At 44.9% G+C, this 22,933-nt stretch overlaps 1 protein-coding gene across 1 annotated transcript; it reads left to right on the top strand.

The window, feature by feature from the left end:
• ABHD12 (abhydrolase domain containing 12) lies at positions 1-22,823 on the top strand. The gene is made up of 14 exons (XM_031552669.1): positions 1-22; positions 1,315-1,330; positions 7,297-7,421; positions 9,033-9,138; positions 11,521-11,640; positions 13,965-13,995; positions 15,469-15,514; positions 16,991-17,120; positions 18,061-18,098; positions 18,191-18,270; positions 19,037-19,119; positions 19,948-20,026; positions 20,292-20,419; positions 20,905-22,823. Exons 1-14 carry the CDS (start codon positions 1-3, stop codon positions 20,942-20,944), a joined length of 1,044 nt encoding a protein of 347 aa, XP_031408529.1. The 3' UTR covers positions 20,945-22,823.
• The last annotated feature ends 110 nt before the right edge of the window (positions 22,824-22,933 follow it).

The following is a 22,933-nucleotide window of genomic DNA, read 5'->3' as shown; positions in this document are numbered from 1 at the left end:
ATGGCCGCTTCCACTTATTTTGGTAAGTAATCACCGTATCTGAATGTTTGCTGAGTGGTGTCGGGCACAGATAACAGAATATCAAATTCCTCTTTTAACATCACTTAAGCCCAGAGGTGTTCCCTCGTATCTTTGGCTATCTCTGCCTTCTGTTGTGGGAGGAGTGGTGTGCGATAGCAGCTGCTGCTCCTTCTCTGACCAGTGGGCGAGTGTGGGCTTCACCTTTCACCTGTGCTGTGTTGCTTCTCCATCAGGACAGCAAGCAAGGAGGCTGGCTCAGTCTGCAGCTGTTGCTTCTGCAGTATCCACTCTATTCTGGGTGTGTTTAGAGTACTGAAATCAAGTTTGTAGCAGTTGAAACTACAACTCGCTGCTTCTTGCCAAAGGGATTGTTGTTGAATGATACTTAAAATGAGGTTGGTTGGGGTTCGTCTCTTGTGGTGGGCAGAATGAAGAACTCGGTGCGGTACAAATGGGGGACAAAAACTGCTTGGAAAAAAACTTTTTTCAGTATGCAGGCTCAGAACAGAGAACAGCAAGTACATTTACCCTGTCTAGAGGTTGATTTGCCTTCCCCTGGCAGAAAGCTTCCCCTGGGGTGACTTCTCTGAGACAGAGAAGCCTCCACAGATGAGGGTGATGCAACTGGATCTTGAGTCAGGGCTTCAAGGGCTTCCTCCTGTAAAAGAAAGCATCCACAAGGTGCTCAAGTCGCTTAAGTGGATTAAATAGATCCCCACAAAGTGAAGCCTAGCTCTGATTTCTCCCTTAGCAGTAGTTCTAACTCGCTTGTTGTGAAGTTTTGATTGGTTTCCAAGCAGCTTTAGGAAGCAGAGGCAAAGCTGACAATGTCAGTTTTGTGCTGCTGAGTGAAAAAACTGCAAACTGGACACAGTCATTGGAAATACTCTGTTCTTTATTCCCCTGCAAATCCAGCAGAAATGCAGTGAATAACCCTTTCTTTCTATTTCCGATAGCTTTGTGCTGTCCCTAAAGCATTCTTTTTCCCCTTTTGACTACCAGAGCAGGGACCACGTATGCTTTAAGCTTGTGGCTGATGATGTGCAGTGCTGCGAAACATTCAGTTCCCACTCACTTAAGTAGAAATGCCAATAGCTGCTTTCTGCTTTCCTTGCTTCGTGGTGTGGCTCTTCAGAACTTCGGCAAAGGCTCTGGTTTCAGTTGTCAGCTTCATTTTTCAAGCTTTGTCGTTCTGGAGTTGCTTCCTCCACAAGTTGACACCTGCAGTGAAAATACTTGACTGAAGCACAGATAAAAGCAGGAATGAATTAATATTCCTGGCTGTATGCAAAGTAACCTGCTGTTCAAGGTAGGTCAGGGGCTGACAGCAGCTCTGTGTCTCTTCTTGCATCTGTTCTTTAATCACGGCTGTCGCCTCATGTTCACTAAGCCTTCTCCCTTTTTTAAGCAGGTCAGTTAGAGAGGGTGCTGAGTCTACCAGCTAAATGTAACAGTGATCAGCTGATGGCCAGCATATGTAATGTTTTGGCATTGGTTAATGCTCTTGTTTGCTTGCATGCCTCTAACAGGGAACTGTTGGTTCATTGTAATCCAAATGTTTTGCTAGTGATGTGTTCTGCATGTAAAAGGTGGCAGTATGGCTGCTAATACAGAAGCATTTTTTCCTTCAGGCTTCCAAGTCATCAGATCTCTGCCAGCAAAAGCAGAGCTGCCTCAGGTGGACAAATGTAAGATGGCCATCTTCATGCATTCAGAAGGAAAAGATCTACTGCTGTAGACATGAGACTGCTTGCATGCTTTAAAAGAGAGCCAGAGCCACAGAGCCTACCAGGAGTGATAATTTTCAGGCTGTGTGGTTGGTGGCTGCTTTCCAAAAACCACCGTGTGAAGACCTCACATTCACAGGGGTGTACAGCTTGGAAGAATGGACCTGCTCAAACATGAATATCTCTAGGAGCAAAGTCAGAACTTACGGATTCTTGCTGTTGCTGCGAGGTTTACGCACATGCTGCTCTGGCAGATTTACAGTGCATTAACAAGTGTAAGTGGTGGTAGGGGAACTGGCTTGGCTGCACTGTTTTTTCAATGAAGATATGCATTCAACAGCCAAGTGGCTTTATGTTAAAGAGCAGTTAGGTACTTGGTGGAGTTTTATGGATTTGATTTTGCTTTTGAACTTTGCTTCTTGGCCCTTTGCTTTTGCACACCGATATTCCTCTTCCTCATGGAGAATATGAGAGAGAAAAGGAAAGTACTGCTTCAGGGGAATCCCGCTTAGCTGGTCTAAGGCTCTTGTTTTGCATTCCTAGTGCTGTTTAAGCCTTCTCTTGTTTGTGCTGTTTTTCCCTCTTACATTCCCCAGCACATGGACTAGTGAAAGGCTTGCGCCTTTAATACAGAACAGCTGTTAGCTGTGAAATGAGTAGAAAACTTAAGCATTCAGTAAACACTGTTGAGGGAGTGTACTTGCACTGCAGATAATATCTCAGTGCCAAGCTCAAATAAATCTAGCGTGGGTGACTTTGGATTTGATGAGTATCAGCAGCATTGCTGGAGAGCTCTGGAGAAAGCGTGGTTTATCCTGGAATGATTTATCCCATGGTGCAAACAAAGTTGCTGTTGCACCAGATGCATTCACAGCAAGTAAACAGCCTTAAAACTCAGTCTCCAGGCCTGCTTTTCTGTCCCAACAGTCAGTGGTTTGATTGCCTAGGGTATAATTACTCATTGTTTCCTACATACTCAAAGTAACAGGAGCATCTACTCCTTTCTTCTTGAAGCACAGCTTCCAGGTGAATGTTGTCACGCACAACACCAGTGCTAATACTGTTTTACTAAATACTGAAAAGCATCAGAGCTGCTGCTGCAGGTCCTACTCAAGGTCATTACCTGAACTGTGAGCTAAGACATGGCTATTAAGGTCTCAGTACTTACAACAATTGCAAACCCAGCTCAGTGAGATGCTTGCCTTTTACTTCTACACTTGTGTCTCTTGGAGAGCTAGCTGTTCAGTTTGTGTAAGTGATTGGCAAGTTGACATCCTGACGTCCTTAGGGCTGATGGCTTTACTTTTTATTCACTTGCTGTTGGTCAGAGCAGTCTGACTGTCTGGGCTGTAAGAGGAGAGCTAAGTGGGAAGCCCACAAATCTCTCCAGCCAACTGCTTCAAGTTTCAAACCTCATCTGTGCTCATATAGCTGGAGCACTGCTGCTGCCAAGCAGAGATGCTTTGAAAAGCTGTTTTTAATGTGTTTGCAGGTAAGTGCTAAATTGCATGTACTGGTTCAGGTCTTTCCTAGGATGAACTTCCTGTTTTTGGCACATTAACATGTGCTAAATTCAGACTGGCAATAGAAGGGAGTGGAATTAAGATAAACATGGCATAGTGTACCAATGTAGAGCTTGTCTGAAGGACTTCTCCAATTGAAAAGGCAAGTTTTTGGTTGTTTGGCTTTTAATAAAGATGTTAGAAGTCCAGTGGGTCTAACTGAAGGCAACATTTCAAAGCATTGGCAGAGATGTTATGTTATGTGCTTGGGACGTTGTTAATGTAAAACCAGGGACGGGGTGCTGGAAATGCTGGTTAGCATATAAATAAAATATTCTGGCTGCTTGCTGCCTTGCAGCATTTTTCTGGAGCTGCATGCAGCTTTCATTCTGTCTCTGTGATATTCCTGGGAACAGAGAAATAAGCTACTGCTTGTAGCTGTTTGCTGTGCTATAGAAATGCAATGTACTGTTTAGCAAAAGGGGGGGTGGGGAGGGGAAGCATTCTTTGCTATGGTAGCAGCAAAGAAAAGAATAAATTGGTTTTGAATTGTTTGCATTAAAAAAGAGAGAAGAATTGTAGTGCCATGTTAAGAGCTGTGGCAGATACTTCTGTGTTCTCACTGGCTTTTTTGAATTCAGGAGAAGAGCCGTGTTAGGATTGGGTGGATTTTCTATAATTCAGGTTCCCCATGCTCTGCATACAGTGCCTCCAGTGAAGCAGAACTGAGGCTTGGCTGAAGACTTTTCAGTGAGGACTTTGTATGGCTGGGCCTGAGATAAAAGAACCATGCAGTGACCTGTTTGCCTGTGCAGCTTCGCACAGAAGCCAGGAGGGGACAAACCTTTTGGCATCAGCATCTTCAGTTTGCAATTTGCTACAAGTGATGCAGGTTTTGCAGCAAATCAAGAAGATCCAAATTATTCTTGCAGTGCAGCGCTGCCTTGTTGCATGTCACTGCTGTCCTGAAGTTGCTGAGACGTTTTGAGAGGATGAGACCCATCCCCCTGCCTGCAAGCCATTCAGGGGCTGGGAGGCTCCCTGAGTGTGCTGTCGCACAGTTGGAAGGGTGGTAGGTTTTTTTTCTCCTTTTTTATTGGCAGGGAGCAGGTGAAATAAAACAAGATTAATCAGCTTGGGCAGATTGAATGGCCTGCATGAAGGAGAGGAAAGATTGAGTGCTGCTTTTGCTGTAAGGAGGAGCCCTGTGCAATGCTGTCCATCCAGGGTTCCCACAGGGAGAAGATGGATGCTCTTGAAGGTCTGCCTGGGCTAGAAACCATCTCTCGTTCAAAACAAGACTGACGAGGAAGGCTGGAGGGCTTGCCAGTGACTTGATATGCAGGCTGTCCTACCCTGGGAGTGGCTGCTCTGCCCTTTCTGCACACTCCTGTACAATCTGTGGCTCAGCTGCTGTTTCCAAGTAGGAAATGTTGGTTTGGATACCCGCATTGGGAACTGAAAGATGCCAACGGTAGATTTGTTCTCCTCAGTTGCTGTTGGGTGGCAGCGCGGTACTTAAAGCTGACCTCGGTGGCTGTTCTTCCATGGTAGGTTAGTGCCTGAGCTGCAGGCCCTGAGGCCTCAACCTCTGGGCTGAGCAAACCCGGGGCCCTCAGCCAAATGTATTCTTCAATATGCTGAAATGCCTTTAGCTTAGAGCTGCTTTCTCACTTGCATTTTCCAAGTAAGCCCCTAAGACCTATGTACCTTCCTGGTAAAGTGGTGATAAGTGTGTTGCTGCTGCTTTCTCCTGAGCACTCAAAAAGCTCCGTGTGAAGGGCATTTATTTCTTGAAATAGCTCTTCTGCAGGGCAAAAGCAATTTAATTTAGGTAAATTACTCACTAGGTATTTAGCAGATAATTTTACCGTGTCTGTACTGCAGTACATTGTCTCGGATTTATCCGTGGAAGCAAAGCTGTTTGTTGATGGATTGAGGCTTTGTCCTGGTTGCATTTTAAGTAGACATCTCCCTGGTGATGACGTGTAAATGTCACATTACCTATTAGCATTTGGCATAGGGCACCAGAGCAAAGGAAAAGATGCTCATCCAATCTTCCACAGAGAAAAAGAGGAAATTAAAATCATCCCTTTGCTCTGATGGAGTTACTCGGTGTATTCTTAAGCGGTTTCCTTTCCTGATTCCAGCTCATGTGTGGGTCTTGTAACCCAGGTGTGGGAGAACCCCAGTTTTGATGCCTTTTTGTTGTGCCTGCAGGGATTTGGAGCTGGTTCTGGTGGTGTTCTGCACCGCTGGTTTTTCTGTAGGGCTGAAATCTGGGCCTGTGTGAAGGTTCCCAGCAGAGCTGCATGGGCAGGCACTGTGCTGGTGTCACTGCCTGTGCCCTCAGGGCCTCCATCCTGCTGCTCCTGTTGCGCTCTGCTGGGTGGAGATGGGTCACGCTGAGGCTTCCCTTGGTGTTCCTCTAAAGCCCTGTTCTGTACCTTTTCCATCATCAGGCATTTTCTGTTTCCATTTTCCCTGATACTTCAAGAAACTGGACTTGAGGTCTGGAAAGCCTTTGGCTTTTTTCAAGTCTTCATTGTCAGATTTTCCATGGAAAGTATTACAATCCTTTGGGTGTTTCACTGTGTGCTTACTGCAGTCAGAGTTGCTCCTCATGTCTTAAAATGTTATTTGGTTCCTCTTTTGGAAATGGCTGTTTATTCACCTTGTCAGATGCCTACACAGTTCCCAGGCAAGAGGAGATGGCAGGTGCTTAGGGAAGGCAGTAGTGTGGTGGGTGCTGACTTTGGAAATGTAAGATAGCCCATTCCCAGAGATCACATCAAAAACTTAAAGGGAGGTCTGGGAGATTTTCTCCTTTTGCTCAGTGTAGGGGTACAAAAACTATTGAGATCTAAAGTCTTTTGGCTGTAGACTCGTTTCTTGGAAAAGATATTTTAAAAAAAGAGATTCTCATGCCTTCTGTGTGATTGTTTCAAGTAGCTGACGGTGTTCAAGCCTTTCTGGCACTGCTATGGAGAAAATTCAGCATGTCACCTCCTGGAACAGCCCAGTGGGAAATAATAATTTCAGACCTGCTGGAAGAATTGATCTCTGCCTTTGGCTGCTGGCAAGAGCTGCTGATAGCAGTGCTGATTGTTCACTGATGTGCAGCGTGGTTCCTGCTCAGGACTCAGCTGGAGAGCAAAGAAATCCTGTTGCCTGAAGGGTGTGAATACATTTTAGTTCTGGTCTGCATGCAATCACAATTCAATCATAATTGTTTCTGCCCATAGCACGTCAATTAACTAAACCGTGGCAAGTGCAGCTTTGTGCATGCACACCACACACATCTCTGTATGTACCATCTGAGATGGTAAAGAGTGTTTGGAGAAAAGTTGCTTTACTTCTACTCTGTGATCTGTTGATTCCATGTATGCTTTTCTTCAAGCAGCTTACTCCTCCTAGTCTGAATACTTAAGAGAAAAGAGAAATGAAGTATTGGGAGTCTCAGTCTGGACTCACAGAGAGTAAATGCCACAGAGCAGAAATCTCATCATGTTTTATAACTTAGAAGGATTTCCTTTCCAGGTCACTGGGAGGTATGAGCCCTTCTAGCTGAGCAAGGCAGGACTCTGCTCCAGTCTGCACAGATGATATGTAACATTAGCAGTTGAGTATTAGGCAGTCTTATTACAAATAGTTCTTCAAAATACTTGAAGTCTTAACTGGAAAAAAAAACAAACCATGCTGATAGTGCTTAAAATGGTACGCACAGCCAGGCTTCTATTTGCAGACAGACGTGTGATGTGCTTTTCTAAAGATGTTGTAATCTGTAAAATCAGCAGAAAAAATCTGTTACAGTGTGTTGTAGAGGGAAGTTTCTGTTCCGTGTCTCTAGGATGTCTTAACAGCTGATGGTTTGGTGGTTTCTGCTTCTCTCGACCAGCTGAAGCTCCATAAACTCTTGCCAGTTACTTTTGTTTAAAGAATAAGTGAATTGGTTTTCAAATTCACCAAGCACACGGATCATTATGATGACTGCTTTGTAAATTCCTGCTGCACTCAGGCCTTTCTTTTCTCCTTCCCTTATACAGGCGACATGGGTTATGGTTCCGATTGCGGAGGCTGATCATCTGGCTGCTGGGAGTGTACATAGCCATTCCATTTCTAGTAAAACTTTGCCCTGCTATTCAGGCGAAGCTGGTCTTCCTAAACTTTGGTAAGTGACACAGTATTTCGAAGAGAGGTGAAGGGTGAAAGGAAGGAGTGTCTTCATTTTTTCATTTTTCTGCTGTGACTTCCCACTCTGCAAGCTTATGGCTTGTGAAAGGTGTGAGCCTTTGCAGACTGTAAGTTCTCTGGCCTATGAGTTGGAGAGCATTCTCTGTGGCCTTAATGGTCTCCAGTTGTGCACAGTGGGTCTGGAGAGCTCACTTGACTCCCAGAGAAGCTCAGGTAGCCACAGGATGGAAAGTGATGGAGAATTGCTGAATGAAGGATGCTTCTTTGCAATCTAAATTTTTGTTTTAAAACTTGCATGTGATTTGTAATGAAGATTGAAAAATTTCCTCCTCTGATCACAGAAACTCTGGCTGAGAGGATCAAGTACAGATATCGTGGAATGCCTTGGGTTGGAAGGGATTTTAAAGCTCATTCATCCCCAACCCCTGCCATGGGCTGGCTGCCTCCCACCAGCTCAGGCTGCCCAGGGCCCATCCAACCTGGCCTTGGCACCGCCAGGATTGGGGCACCCACAGCTCTCTGGGCAGCAGTGTCAGGGCCTCACCACCCTCTAAGTGAAAAACTTTCACCTAACATCTTAATCAAAATCTTCCCTTTTAGTTTAAAGCCATTCCCTGTTGTTCTAACATTATCTACCTGTATAAAAAGCTGGTTTACCTCTTATAAATATGTTGCTTTTATATATTGATACATTGCTTTTATATTGCTTTTGTTATTTTGGTTGCATTCTCTCTATGTTCTACCACCTTGGTCCATGGTGGCTATGAAGACATGACAATTACGTGCCATTCATTGGAGAGTAAGTTAGCAAACTGCATATCTTCCTCCGAGGCTCAGGACAGTGTTTGACACTGTTTGCCTTACTCTTACATGACAACAGCAGTGTGGGGTCTGCTATTATAATGCATTATCCAGAGAGGTGGTGGAGTCACCTTCTATGGAGATATTCAAGACCCATCTGGCTGCCCACCTGTGTGACCTGTTGCAGGCAATCTCCTTTAGCAGGAGGTTGGACTCGGTGATCTTTTGAGACCCCTTTCATCCCTTGCAGTTCTGTGATTTTTACAATCCTCTTCAGATTTATTTTTTTTATTATGGAGGAGGAAACCACACGCCGTCCTGAAACACATTACCCATTAACTTTGGGATACACCCTTTGTTGCAGGTCAGGTTGTCCCATCAGTAAATTCCATTGCTGCAAACAATAAAAACTTTGCCAAGTCAACAAGTCACTGCACTGATAGAGCAGGAGTGGCTGTTGTGCCTGGGAGATTGGCAGAGCAGACTGGGCAATGACAGATCAAGGGAGCTGCATCTCCCCCACCTCTTAGTCTTACTCTGCTCCCTATTTGTTTTGGTGGCTGCATGTGTCATCTTTCATCGTTGTGTTTCAGCTGCAACTGTAATTCAGCTCATCCTTACACACAAAAAGAACAAGGGCTTTTTGGCACGTTTGTGTGTATCACTCTCCTCGTCCCCCAATACAAGTGCCTTGGTAAAGCTGTTCTGTAAGGAAATAAAGGTAAAAGTTAAAAGGTTTCATATTTTGTTTTTCCTCCTTTTTTAACATTTTTATTTCTTATTTCAGTGAGGGTCCCATATTTCATTGACTTGAAAAGACCACAAGATCAGGGTTTAAACCACACCTGTAATTATTACCTTCAGCCAGAGGAGGATGTGACCATTGGAGTCTGGTAAGGAAACGTGTTTTGTGCAGTATGTGTTGTGCAGCTGTAGTCTTTCCTTTTGTTCTCAGTACTGCACATCCAGTATTTTTGCTGTGCATGTGACAGCCATTGACTGCTCTGATTTGTGGGTGTTTGTGCTTTTCTTTGCCAAGTGACTGAGTTCATGTCCAGAAGTATGCAAATCTCTGAGGCTTGGTTGAACTCGGATCAGTAGTGCATGAAACAGAATTGGACAATGTGTGCTTCCAGAGGAATTTCACAATTTGGAATCATAAAGGGATCACAAATGCTCTGCGTTACTACGAGGACTGTGCCTCCACATCAGACCAGCCATAAAGATGTAGAAGACTTGTCATTCAACTGTTGTTCATAGTTTGTTTTGCAAAATAAATGTGGGAGAAGATAGGATCAAAGTGTTCAGAAAAGGAGGAATAATATTTTGAGTATAAAACATATGTAAAGTTTGGAGAGTGGGTGAGGAAGGAACGTGCTATTTGCTCTCAGCAGATTAACTGATAGTGTCAGTGCTTTCCTTACAGAAGTCTTTCTGGTCCCAGGCAGGGGCAGTTGATATTAATTGCTTGTGAACCAAGGTCACTCAGATGACAAGTTCTTAGTCTGAAATGGTCTGCTCTCGTTCTTGTCACACTATTTGGCCAACTCAGACCAGTTTTCATGTCTGTTCCTCATTATCACTTTCTTTTGTGTTTCAACACCAGCAATTTTGAAGCCACGGGAAAATCCCTGCTAGCTTTGAGCAAAAGGTGCCTGCAGTTTGAATGTGTATCCAAGAGCATTGAACAACTGAAGGAAAAAAAATCGAGATGCTGTTGAGGTGTGAAGAGAAAGGTGCCATTACTTAACACAACCAGTGTCATTAGACCTGTAAGCTGTAGCATTTAGAGGTTTTAGTTGTGTGCAGATCCTTTGTATGTGTCTACTAAGGCAATGAGGTCATCAATTGAGAGTGGCTCACCCATTTTGAGCAGGTCAGTGGTGTCCTGCTACATGAAATGGTTCCTTCCCTTTAACTGAGTTTTGGTGAAAGACATTTTCAGCAGTTGGTTTAGTTCCCAAGACAGGTTAATTAAGTAATGGCTTCTATCTTCACTTGAACAATTACAATTCTACCTGATAATGTGCTGAATAACTTTAGATTGCAACCTTGAGATTTTTGTTTTCCTTTATGAGTATACTATATTTCTCTACCAGAACAGGACTTCCAGCTTTTGGTGGCAATTCAGTATCTGTGTGACTTGTCTTGATGCTTATCAAGTAGATTTTCAGTAACGTTTGGAGCCTTGCTTTAGTGCTACTGTAAGGTGTTTTGTTCAGTACATTTCTGAAACAGAGTCTTCAGCCTGCTTTCATTGTAAGCTCTCAGAATTCTTAGGGTAGAATGCTGGGTCCTACAGCTGTTAGGGCTTTTTCTTCCTCAAAACCTCCATCTGGCTGCACACACACAAGTAAACTTTGTATGTGTCTCATGTGCTGGTTTGTCCTCTGGATGTTTTTACATCTGGGAGGAAGGTGTGGAAGATAGTTTGTTCTTCCTAGGAGAAAAGGGAGTACTTCAGTTACTGCTGACAGCTGTAAGCTGGCCCCCCTTGTCAATGGCTTGGGCTTGTGGGCATGCATTCACCTTCAGTGCTTGTATTCTAAAATAATCACCCACTTTGAATGTTTGCCTTTCATTTGGTTTGTTGTTTCTTTTTCAATTCCGCCGGCGTTGAATTCTTTCTAACAGGCTGTCCATTGATATTCTCTATGGAACAGCTGTGAGTTCAATTCCTGGCTCTTCTAGACTGTAGCTTTTCTAGCTAAAATGTTACACCCTCAGGAACCTGGTGTCTGTAAACAAAATGCATGATTTTCTCATCAAACCTTGAACACCTCTTTGTCCTCCACTTGCCTTACTCAGCTGTGCCTCTTGCTCATGGAATGTTCTTTCCAAAGTCAGCTGACCTCGATAATTGTTCTGCATATCTACTGGCCTAGCTGTGAATCTTGTTTATGATGTATTTAGTCTGTTATTTGAAGTAATCAAATGCCATAAAAGCTGAGGGACTGAGATTCTTTCTGTGGAATGGCAGGATGAGCAGTAAATGTACTTTGAATTTGGTGGCTTGCACAGCCTCAAGTTTTGAAAGCAGCACAGATGGAGATGAAAATGCAGAAATAACTCCAGTGATGGTCCTTTTACAGTTTGTTTGAAAGATATTTTAGAAATGTTTAACCTGTTTTTGGCTGAGTGTGATAGTTCTGTGGAAAATGTGCGAGCAGTGCAATTCTGCATGAACGAAACCAGCAGAAGAACTCATGGTTGAGTTGCAGAGACTGATAAGCAATAGGGAATGTATTTTTTTTTTTTTTTCCTTCTGGATGCAGGCATACGGTCCCTGCAGCCTTATGGAAGAATGCCAGAGGGAAGGACCAGCTGTGGTTTGAAGATGCTTTGGGTTCCAGCCATCCTGTGATCCTTTACTTGCACGGCAATGCGGGAACAAGGTGAGACACAAAACAGCAGTGACTTTGTTATGTGTGGTGCCTCCCTGTCTTATCACAGCATCAACACATTTGTTTAAAAAAAAAAAAGATGATCTAAAAACAGTTTAGTGCTTTCCTTTTAAAAGGAGAGCACGTTTTGAGAAATGAAGCCTCTCCTATTCATCAAACCTGAAAAGAGATTTATTGCATTATCAGAGATACAAAATAACTAGTATCACCTATCTCGTGTCTGCCAGAAGCCAGGAGGCTGTGACATGTACTAGATCAAGCAGGAGAAATACTTACTGTCACTCTAATGGTTTCTTAATTGAGGTATGAGATAGAATTTGTATTTCTGTATATGTGCTTTAAGTGCATTAAATAAGCTTTCCAGTTCCTTTCTTGAGCTTATTTTAATGCATTTTGAGGAAGGAAAATCGGATGGAAAGAGGAAGGCAATGTGCTGGTCTTGTTTCGTTGTTGCATACATAGAGGATACTGGTCTGGAACGTGTTTAAAATTTGAAATTTTATAATTGACCACAGATATCAGCCATGGTCAGGTTCTCTAACTTATGTTCCCTGGTGCTAAAAGCACAGTAGGAAACCTTCTGGATGATTCTTAGTATCATGTTTTTCCTGCCCCATATCCGTGTGATGCTGAGCTTCATACAGTTCAGTTATTACTACGCAGCTATCTTCTTTATTAATTTACAGTTTTCAAAGAGTATTGGCCCCTTTTGGAGTTCTGAGTATGTGTTCTTTTGATGTTGATGTGTGCTTGTAGATGCTTTGCAAAGGAGAAGCATTACAGAAATACAATTCTGCTTTAACTGTGGTGGTTGTGAAGACTTGCTGGCCCTTACATTGCAGGAACTTTGTCCTTCTTCCCCTAAAATCTTAGGTCAGCAGCAATCCTTTTTTGTGTAAGGCAAAGTTTGGAAATTGCATGCTGTGAGCTGGGAAATGCATGTGCAGATGGGACTTTAGAAACTGACCTTGTCTCCTTGTGCTGATGTATTAAAAGCTTAATCAAATTGTTGCCTTATTTTTCAAATTCTGCTTAGCTTGTTTCCTTGTGTGGAAGCAAATGATACTAATGGAAGCTGTTCTGCAGTATAATGGTGGTAATTTAGGACCAGTTTCTCTGTTATGTATGTGCCTATTGATTAGATTTACTTCTTGGCTCCCCCAGGTGTTGGTGAGATAAAGTGCTGAGCTATGGCCTGACTGTGTATTTCACATTTGGCTTTACTGTGTACTGGAGGAAGCTGGAGCTGTACCAGCTTTGCCATTCCTGCTTTAATACATATCACTCTTGCAAAAAGGCTGCTTTATTGATGCAGGCTGCATTAACCATAAGTAAAAGGCACTGCCTTTGCTTTCTGCTTTGGCTGAGTGCTTTAGAGCTGAGGCAGAGTTGTTTGGTTTACTTGATGCCCTTAAAGAAATGCCTGCATTGCACTTTGAGGAACGTGTGGGAGTGCATGTACGGATGGCTTCTCAGGCAAATACCTCTTCCTCAGAGTGGTTTGGTTCAAGCTGACTTACAAGCAACCCCTTGCATTTTGCCCTGAGTGTTTCTGCTGCGTTGGGTATTTTGTAGCACAGTTGGAGCTGCCAGCTTTTAGCTGGCAAGTGTATGTGTTCTTAAGGGAGTTCTGGAAAGTGACATTTGGACACTTTGATTCAGTCTGCACTGACCAAACCCATCACAGGGGGGATGTTTTAGAATGGTCATATGAGTGCAGATGTAAATCTGCTCTTCCAGCAATGCTAGGCTAATGTTTGTAGATATATTTTAATGCACCTAAAGGCACGTTCACTCTCCTTTCCTTTTTAGCATCTAGATTTCAATTTTACCGAAAAACCCAAACACCTTAAAGCTGATTCTTCCCACGAACTTGTTCCCAGTGTTCAACTCTGGTTTATCTATTGCACCTGTCCTTTCTGTCACTGTGCTTGGAGCCAGGTGAGAAGATCCAAGGGCCAGCAGCTTGGATTGACGTGGTGAGGTCTGCTGAGATCAGTGTACTGCCTGGGTCAAGGCCAGGGGCAGGCTGGCTTGATGTATTGCAGGCAGGATGGAGGGTTGAAAAATTCATCTTTCTCTGCCATCAGAAGAGATTTCAAGGGAGGTGACTAAGTCCTGCATAGCTCAAGAAAGCCTTAGTGTCTTCTGGAAGGCCTTTACAAAGCAGTGATAGTGCTTCTTCTGCTGATGTGTTTGTGTCTAGCTGAGGTCCTGAGACAATGGGAAAAATCTGTCTCTGGAAGCCTAAATGCTGTACTTTTTTCTTTTTTTTTTTTCTTTTTTAATTCTTCTACATGAATTGCTTTTGCCAGAGGAGGGGATCACCGTGTGGAGCTTTATAAGGTAAGTGGCTGCACGTTGTCCAAATGATGGTATGAGCACAACGAGACGTGCACAGGCATGGAGATGCTCATTGCAGCCCACTGCCAACAGGCAGGTGGCCGAGGGCTCCCACATGAAGTGCATATGGGGTGCAAGGGGTCTGTAAGCAGTGAGCACTCTTCTCCACATTAAAGATATTTCAGAGATCTTTTACCTGCTGGTACCTGTCAACTCCAACGGAGCTTTGCCTATAATACTTTCACAACACAATTTACAGGAAAAAATAAAAGCTTTATTTAATCACAGCTGTATTTGACTATAGCAGTATTCTGACTTGAGGTGTAAGAGCGTTCTTTCATATGTTACCAGTCTCTATGCTCACCATTATGTTACAACATCTCTCCAAATGATGGAAGGTGCACAAGGTTTGAGGCTGGCTCACATTCCTCACATTCTTCAAACCTTTCAAGGTGACTTTTGGTCTTGTAAATGCTGAAATGTTGGGCTGAGCCAGCATAAACTTCCCTGTTGGTTGGGCTCTCAGAGCTCGAGCTTGCCTAGTCACAGAGCCATTTGTTGCAGGGAAGTGTTTTTTAGCTTGCCAGTGCACACGTTTTGCTTATGAGTTGTCAATCAGAAACGAGTTCAGCCCATGTTTCCCCTTTTCCCATGGCACAGTTCATCAATGTTACCATCTCAAGTGTTGCCTAGCACAATGTTGCTATGTGAGAACAGGGAACTTCAGTTGCTTTGGGTCTTTGCTTAACGATTTCTGTGGCCTTTTTCTCTCACACAATGCCTTGGTCTGATACAAAGTGTGCCTGAAAGAGCTGTAACTATTTTTGCTAGTTTATTTCAGAAGGATTGAGCTTATGTTCTCCAGGTGAATTTAGCTCTCATTTCTTTCTCTTTAATTGGTATCAGCGTTGGTATTTGTGAAGATTTATTGCAGTGCATCTCCTTATATAAGATCCCTTGCAGTAAAGTCTTTTTAATTCGGGTCGCTTGGAAAATGCCATTCAGCAGCCTCATGGATACAGGTGATGTTTCTTCTAAGATAAAAGCTTGTGCCAAGTGTCTGGAGGCTGGCACACGATGACAGCTGAGAAGGCTGTCATGTAGGTGATCTGCTTGGTTGTTTTTCTGGGAATCAGCCTGTGCTGCTAAGCACAAGTTAGCAAGTTTGAATAGCATAAATGAAGCAGTTGTACTGTTTCACAGCAAACCTGAAAGTTGCTGTAGAGGAAAGTGCCTGAGCAGGCTTGTAGATCTTAAAGGCAGAGCTGCTACAGGGCGACCTACGTCTCAGAAAGCAACTATCACTGTTTCAAAGTCCTGTGCCTGCCACATCACAAAGCCAAAGTAACCCCTTTGCCTTATTGGGCTAAGTAACATTGTAAATTAGATCCCTGTATCCCTGCATCCTTGGCCTGAGGCAGGGGCATGGCTGCTGTGACTGTTTCTGTGATGAGTTTGTGTTTCTCTTCCTTCCAGGTCCTCAGCTCCCTTGGGTACCACGTGGTCACATTTGATTATCGAGGTATGTGGGCATCTGTTACTATATGAAACACTTCTAGCTGTCTCTTTCTTAAGCAACAAAGTAGTTGCTGCTTATTTATTTGTTTTAATCTCATGGGAACTCATTTTATAAAGGCTTACTGCCAGCTAATTAGGTGTGGTTACTGTGTGTTGGTTTTTTTTTCTCCGGGGATATTCAGAGAGCTTCCAGAAATGCACAGTTTTGAGTTCTTCCCCCACCCCCCCCTTTTTTTTTTCTCTCCTGATAAGAGAGAAAACAATTCATCTTTTCTATTCCTGTTGTATCTGAGGGTCCCCAGTTTGTAACCATTGTGAGAAGAGGCAGTGATCTCATTCCCTGCTTGGCACGTGAAATCTTTGTGTGCGTAACACAGAAAATGAGTGCAGCTGAATTGCTAGGCAGCAGCTTTGGTGAAGCCTCAGGCCCTGCTTCCTGATGTCCAGCTTGGGACTCTGGCTCCTGTCTGTCCTTGTGCCCAGGGCTCTTTGATTTGGAGAGCAGAGGAGCTCTCCAAAGGGTAATAAAACGCACAAGAATTAAAGCATATTCAAGATTGCAGTAAAAAAAAAAATCTGTTTTTTCCTCCACAAATGCTGATACCTTTGATAGAAGACCTATTTAATATTCTGTATGCTCTCACAGAGACCCCGAACTGGTCTCAAGTTTTTGCAAAGCTGAGGTGTGTGGTAGCTCACTGCTCAGCATCTTCAGCAGAATCTGTGACCATTTTGCATCTCTGTGCCACCAGCAGTCAAGCATCTGCTATTGTTTCCCTTTTAAGTGTCTAGACCATGGCAGCACTAGTGAGTGGTAAACAAATTTGCCCATCACAATTGTATCAAGACATCTGAGAGAGGTGTATTAGGAGCTTGCCTTGTTTTTCCATGCTCCTGGCAGCTGCTTCCCTGGCTACTGGTTAGGTATCAAAAGGGATGTGGCATGTTTCCTGCTCAGCATGGGATGTGTAGATGTGCTGTAATAGGGACAGAGCCAAGGCTATCAGGAGAGTGGAAAATTGCTGGAGGGCATCGATTGAACAGCATAGACAAGCTGACGTGGCAGCAGCTTTGTGAAACATGCCTGTGTTTAGATCATAAGGATCCAGTTCTTAACTCCACCAGAGATTGCACTTACAAGGTGGTTATGTGTGTGCAGAGGTAGCTAGGTTACACTGGGAGCTGGGTTATACTGATGGGGAGGTGCAAGAACACAGTGTGGCAGCGTTTGAGATCCAGCTCTTGATTTTGTTATTGACCAAGCTGTTAAAAACTGCATGGCAGCCAGCAGTTACAGCAATTACTTTCTTTCAGTGACTGCCGATCAGTCAGGGCTTTTAACCCAAATTGTAGAGGTGCACAGTGAGATAAGCAGAAACTGTCCCTGTCCCACACCTTTGCAGGTGGGCTGTGTGGGAAGAGCTGGCTGGCTTTGTGGTGCTGTTCATGCCTTTCTGAACAGGGACACTTTGTCTTTCAGGCTGGGGTGATTCAGTAGGCAGCCCGTCGGAGAGGGGAATGACCTACGATGCCCTTCATGTGTTTGACTGGATAAAAGCAAGAAGTGGAGACAACCCTGTCTATATATGGGGACACTCCTTGGGCACAGGGTAAGCATCTAATCGCAGCAGGACTTAGCAACTTCTGAAAAACATTAAACGCTGACCTTGGCTGAAAGTGCTGTTTGCCATAATCCCCAGGCTGGCTTGGCTTGGAGCTCTGCAGCAATTACGCCTCAGACAGCTTCCTCTGTTCGCTCTGCAGAGTGAGAAGGGCTACAGTAAATGACTATGCAGGAATTGATCTTGAACTTTCATTGCCCAGAGGGAGTCTGGAAAGCAGACACTTGGAATAAAATTCTGTTTGATTCTGGGGAAAGAAAGTGGGACAGCACTGATCTCTTCCTGTGGCAAACCTCTGTTTGCGTTTGTCTTTCAAAGCAGAACATTTATTTGACATTCTGAAAGACCAGCACGTGTACGTGCTATTTTCTCTTACAAAACGTTCTCTCCTATCCTGGCAAAAGTACTGTTTGTAATCAATGCTTGTGCAGATGCCTGCATGTTTAGACACTCCTGCCCATCTGCAATATTTACACGGTTGTGCCTGGCATAGGGAAGTATGAACAGGGAGAAGTCTGCAGCCCAAAATGCCTCTCCATGCATGTTAGGCTTCCTTTACTGCTTCCTCAGTTTCCTCTGCTGATCATCCACCTGGAGGCTGATGATGTTCAATAGGAACCATGGACTGTTAACCCCTTGATTTTGTGAGGAGCAGGAGGCAAACACAAGAATTACTTTAAACTGTGTCCAGATGAAATCATTTGAGGCTGCTTTGGAAATATCTCCATCCCACAGGGAGGTGCATGGAGGAGACCTTGCAGCTTGGACCCAGCTGTAACTCATTGCGTGTCACCCCGGGAGCAGCTGGGCACTTAGTACACCTTGCCCACATTGCTGCCTCCCCCTCTTCCCTTGCAGTCTGTAGGTCAGAGCCTGGTGCTTTGTGAAGGGTCTGTGCCAGATTAACACTCATTGTTCTTCTTCCCAGGGTCGCAACAAACCTAGTGAGGCGCCTTTGTGAGAGAGGTAAGTCTGGTGGACTCTTCACCTGGCCCAGGTCCTGCCCATGGTGGAGGCCTTGGCTGCTGCATTTCAGCACATTGCCTTTGGCTTTTCAGAAACACCCCCTGAAGCCCTGATACTGGAATCTCCGTTCACCAACATACGTGAGGAGGCACGAAGTCATCCCTTTTCTGTGGCAAGTACACAGTGCTTCTCACAGTAGTGGTGTGTAATTGTGTGCCTAGAAATTAGGCTTCCAAAGTGACATAGCTAACTGCTTGCTCTGTGGGGCAGCAGTGATGTTTACTCCTGACACTTGTAAAGACTTGTGCTTAAGGCAGCTCTTAAGAAGACCAGTTCAATATGCACCACCAGTCATCTCTGGAGTCTGGTAGAAGAAAATAAATTGGGATCAGAAAGAGCAGTAAATGCAGGGAGAATCAGCTTTATCCTCAGCAGTGGACAGCCCCCCCGTGCTGAATTTTCTCTGCTGTGGGAGGACAATTTGTGGGCTGTGAGCAAAGCGATGGCAATGCTGGGCTTCCCTGACCACAGCCCTTGCAGTGCAGCCCCTTTACTTGCCCAGACCCCCATGTGAGCTCCGCCTGATGTGGCCGTTTCTCCCACCCAGCCTGGCTGCAAGCAGGCTCAGAACTGAGCAGACATGCAGGGTGGGTGTTGGATGTGGCTGGGCTGGTGATGAAAGCTCCCTTGCAGGAAGACTTTCCAGCAGCAGCTTGATGCCTTGAGAATCTGACCATGCAAGCACCCAGAGAGCTGGCTCCTGAGCAGGCTAATAAGACAAGCCTGAAACAGGAGGGGGAAAATGGTGCTACTAGAAACATGCTCTTACTGCTGAGAACACAGCCAACAGCCAGGAGATGTTACAGGGATAGCAGTGGCATGCTCTGTTACTGTTTATATGGCTGCTGCCTCCCATTAATGCAAACTTTTCCTTTCAGATATACAGATACTTTCCAGGGTTTGACTGGTTCTTCCTTGACCCCATCACGACAAGTGGAATTAAATTTGCAAATGATGAGAAGTGAGTGCATTTCCTGTTTGCAGGGATTTCAGCTGGTGCTGCAGTGAGCCAGGACAAGCATCAGGGAGCAGACTGCACTCTGCTCTTTTTTTGTCCAAGCATTGTACTTGCTGAAGGGATTTCAGTTGCTCTTCCAGCCATGAATGCACCGTGGAGCTTTCTTTTTAATTGGTCTTAATGAGGAGAGATGCAAAAAAGAGCACGGAGACAACCCAGGGGCGTGCTGATTTGATCCTTGTGATTTATGCTTTTCAAGAGCACATTAAGCAGTAGTATCAGAACATTAAAGGTTTGGGATGATTTCACTGATGTGCATTTGCAGCAGCCATCCTTTGCATAGTCATTTCTGCTTTCACTGAGCCTTTCTTTTAAGAGCCTGAGCATTTAGGAGTTTGGTTTCCAGTACTGAAACCAAACCAGACCTTGGGAATGGTGCTTTGCAGAGGGGAGAGCTGCTTTGGTCTGAGCAGCGAACACCTTATCCAAGGTTGCCTTTTACTAGTAAGCTTTCTGTCGATTAAATTAATGGTGCCCATATAATAGCACTTTCAAGATTTGAACTGAGGATAATGACCTACAGAATACTTTGCCACTGCAGTTTCTTTGCAGATCCAAGTGTGTTGGTGTTAAAGAGTGTGAGGAGCCTGCTGAGGGTCAGCCCATGCTTCCTAGCGCTGTAGGTGGTCGCATGCTCTATTTTTAACTGACTTTGTCCGACAGCAGCAGGGGGCTCTTTGTGGAAGAAGTAGTTTTGGGTAGGGAAGAAAATGTCCAGTCTACTTGCTTCTGATTGCCTGAGCTCTTGTGACGCTGTCGTCTGCTTTACAGTGTGAAGTACATTTCCTGCTCCCTGCTCATCCTTCACGCTGAGGATGACCCGGTGGTACCGTTTCATCTGGGAAAGAAGGTACGCATGTGGTGATCCTGTGGAAGGGAGCAGTGTGGACAGAATGACACAGAGGAGCTCATACAGCCAGGCAGGCAGCAGGAGGATGGGCACAGAAATACGTAGCCTGCAGGTTTTGTGGTGTCGGAGGTGGTAAATCAATAGTGAAGCCACGCTAGAACTGGCAGAGCTGGTCAGGCCACAGGACCTAGAAAGGTGGCTACTTTGGGGTGGGTGGCTGCTTTAGGATGACACGTGTCCCTGACCTGCTTCCCCTTGGACTCAGCTTTACAACATTGCTGCGACGTCGCGGAGTTTCCGAGACTACAAGGTGCAGTTTGTCCCGTTCCACACAGACCTCGGCTACCGGCACAAGTACATCTACAGGAGTCCAGAGCTACCTCGAATACTGCGGTAACAGCCCAGCTGGCTGGGGTCTCTTCTAGCAGTGGTTGGGGAGGGCAGAGGTGCCTTGGGCTCTGGATCAGCACTGTGATGCGTGCCCTGTGAGAGATGCACAGCAGGTGCTTGCGTTGGGCAGCTTTTATGAAAGCCCTTTTGTCCTCCAGAGTGGCTGAGACACTGGTGCTGGCTAAGCACACAGGCAGAGTTCTCAATCTCTCTGCAGAATAAGTTAAAACTTACTGTGGAAGGGGAATCACAGAAAGCTGAGAGTTCTCTCAGTGTCTTATCTCTGCTGCAGGGGCTGTTTGCAGAGCAAACATTCACCTCTTCTAATGGGAGCCAGTGATGTGTGAAAGCAAAGCTCGCTGCTGTTTCCTGTAGCTGTGAGTGCTTGAGCCCTAGTATTTGTCAGGGAAATGGAAGACTTGTGGGCTGCAGCTTCCCCAAGAGTGCAGGAGAGCTGAGAGTCACTGCTGTCTTGTTTCTTTTCCTAGGGAATTCCTGGGAATACCTGAACAAGAGCATCATCACTGAAGACTGGCTGTTTGGCAGCACAGAGGTTTCCTTTCTTTTCTTCCTCTCTCCTCATTTTCCTCCCCTCTCCCTGTGGGTCAGTCTGCCATTCTTCCATCCCTGGCACTAGAGGAGATCAGGAGTTCCCACTCTGGTCCTGATGTGTACCCTTGGCAACTCCAGCTCCTGACATCAGCACCTGTGATGGTAGAAGGAGGATACGGTTGGCTTCTTTTTTGACGTGGATGGAGGGGTGACAACAACCCAGGAGCTGGTACCAAACAGTGAACAAGTAAGCACAACGGAGCCTGGCCAATCCAGAGTGGTACTGCTGAGGACAGACACGCCTTGGATGTGTGTCATGACCAACGGTGTTTCTTTCACTTTTAAACACTGCTGCTGGTTTTTGGATCACGTAGAGACTCTTTTGTTGGCAAATGGCTTTTGCAGTGTCTCCATACCACAGTTGTCTTGCTTGAGTTTGAGGTGTTTTCTTTCTAGGAAATACATGTTTTTTGCCTTCCCTTTTTGCTAAGTAGCTGTAATTACAAATCCACTAAAGATCCAGGTGATGAGAGGTATTTTTATTTAGCTCTTGAGTCACAGTGTGTTGCAAGTGTTGAGCTAATTGCACACATTTCGGAAATAAAGTGAAAGCTTTTTTTTTTTTCTCTTTAAACATCTCTTTAATGGAAAAGATTAATGCCCTTTTATCTTCTCTGTAGGCTTTTTTTTTTTTCCTGAACATTTCTGCTCCCATTTCTATTATCCTCAGTGGAGCTCCTCCCCTTTTTCACATGCACTTTTTAATAGGATTGAAGTGGTTGCTGTAGATAAATTACAAGCTTTGGGCATTAAACTGGAAAGCATGAGGTTATTTTGCCTGACTTTCCTCTTCCAGGAGCATGGGCCCAGGGTGTGAGAGTGGATGTGTTCTGTATTCCTCGTACATACCTGGACAGATACGTGCTTTCTGTGGGGGGAAGGGCTTTTTTATTTTCTCTTATTTACTTTTTAATTCCTTAGATCAAATTTTCCAGGATCTGTGGCTATGCTGTTCCTCTGTAGTTAAGAGCAGGCAGTGATACTTAGTTCTCGATGCAAAAACAAGGCTGGGTTTCCTCCCCATCTCTCCCTCCACTTCCCTTCTACATCCTGGGCACCACAGGCAATTCCAGCAGCTGCTTTCTCAGCTCACCTCAGTGCTGTGGTTGGAAAGAGAAGTGGAAATGAGTCCTCTTCCATGGAGATACATTCTGGGGATGTCCTTACACTGCTTCGGGCTACCACAGGCCTCTTTTATGCTGCTGTTGAGCTCTGCACTGAGAGGGGAGAGAGTCTTCTGCAGGCTTGGCGGTGTCCTGCTGGGTCCCTGTCAGGTTACAGCCAATTCCAGGTGCTGTAGGTTTGACACTAGTGCTCAGAAGCAGATGGTGCTGCCTGAAAGGGTCCATTCAGGGGTGTACAGCATAGTAGAAACTGCTCGGCATGCATCCAGGTTAGACCTGCTCATACTACTTGCAAAGCAGACAGTAGCTTGTTCTTGTACTGAGATTCTTCTGCTCTAACGTGGTTATTCCTGAAGTTTCTGACCTATGATACTCATAAGCTAACTGTGCCACTTAAATTATGTTTAATGCACTTGTATTTATTGCACTGACAAGAAGAGAAACACTTACTTGGCTCTGTAGAGAGGGACCTGTACATTCCAGCTAATGCTGCTGCTGGCAGTGGGCTTGGGCTGCCTCCTGCCCTGGGGCAGCACAGGAACTGTGGATGTTGGTGATCCCAGCACCTCCATTCTTTTTCAGAGGCCGGTGATAAGCTTGGAAATTAGAACTGAAATGTTTATCTCAAAGTGGTGTAGTTTTAATAAAGGCATTGATTGCTGATCATTTCAGCAACCTGTTTCACCTGGTGATTTGGGGGGACTCTTGTTTTGGGAAAAAAAAATGCTGGAGTAGTGCTGCAGTAGGGCTGTGGGAGTGGAAAGGAGTGGTGGGAGGGGTG

Source organism: Meleagris gallopavo, chromosome 2, assembly GCF_000146605.3.
Source record: "Meleagris gallopavo isolate NT-WF06-2002-E0010 breed Aviagen turkey brand Nicholas breeding stock chromosome 2, Turkey_5.1, whole genome shotgun sequence".
In the NCBI taxonomy this organism is placed as follows: Eukaryota; Metazoa; Chordata; class Aves; order Galliformes; family Phasianidae; genus Meleagris; species Meleagris gallopavo.
This window is presented reverse-complemented; position numbering and strand designations above follow the sequence as displayed.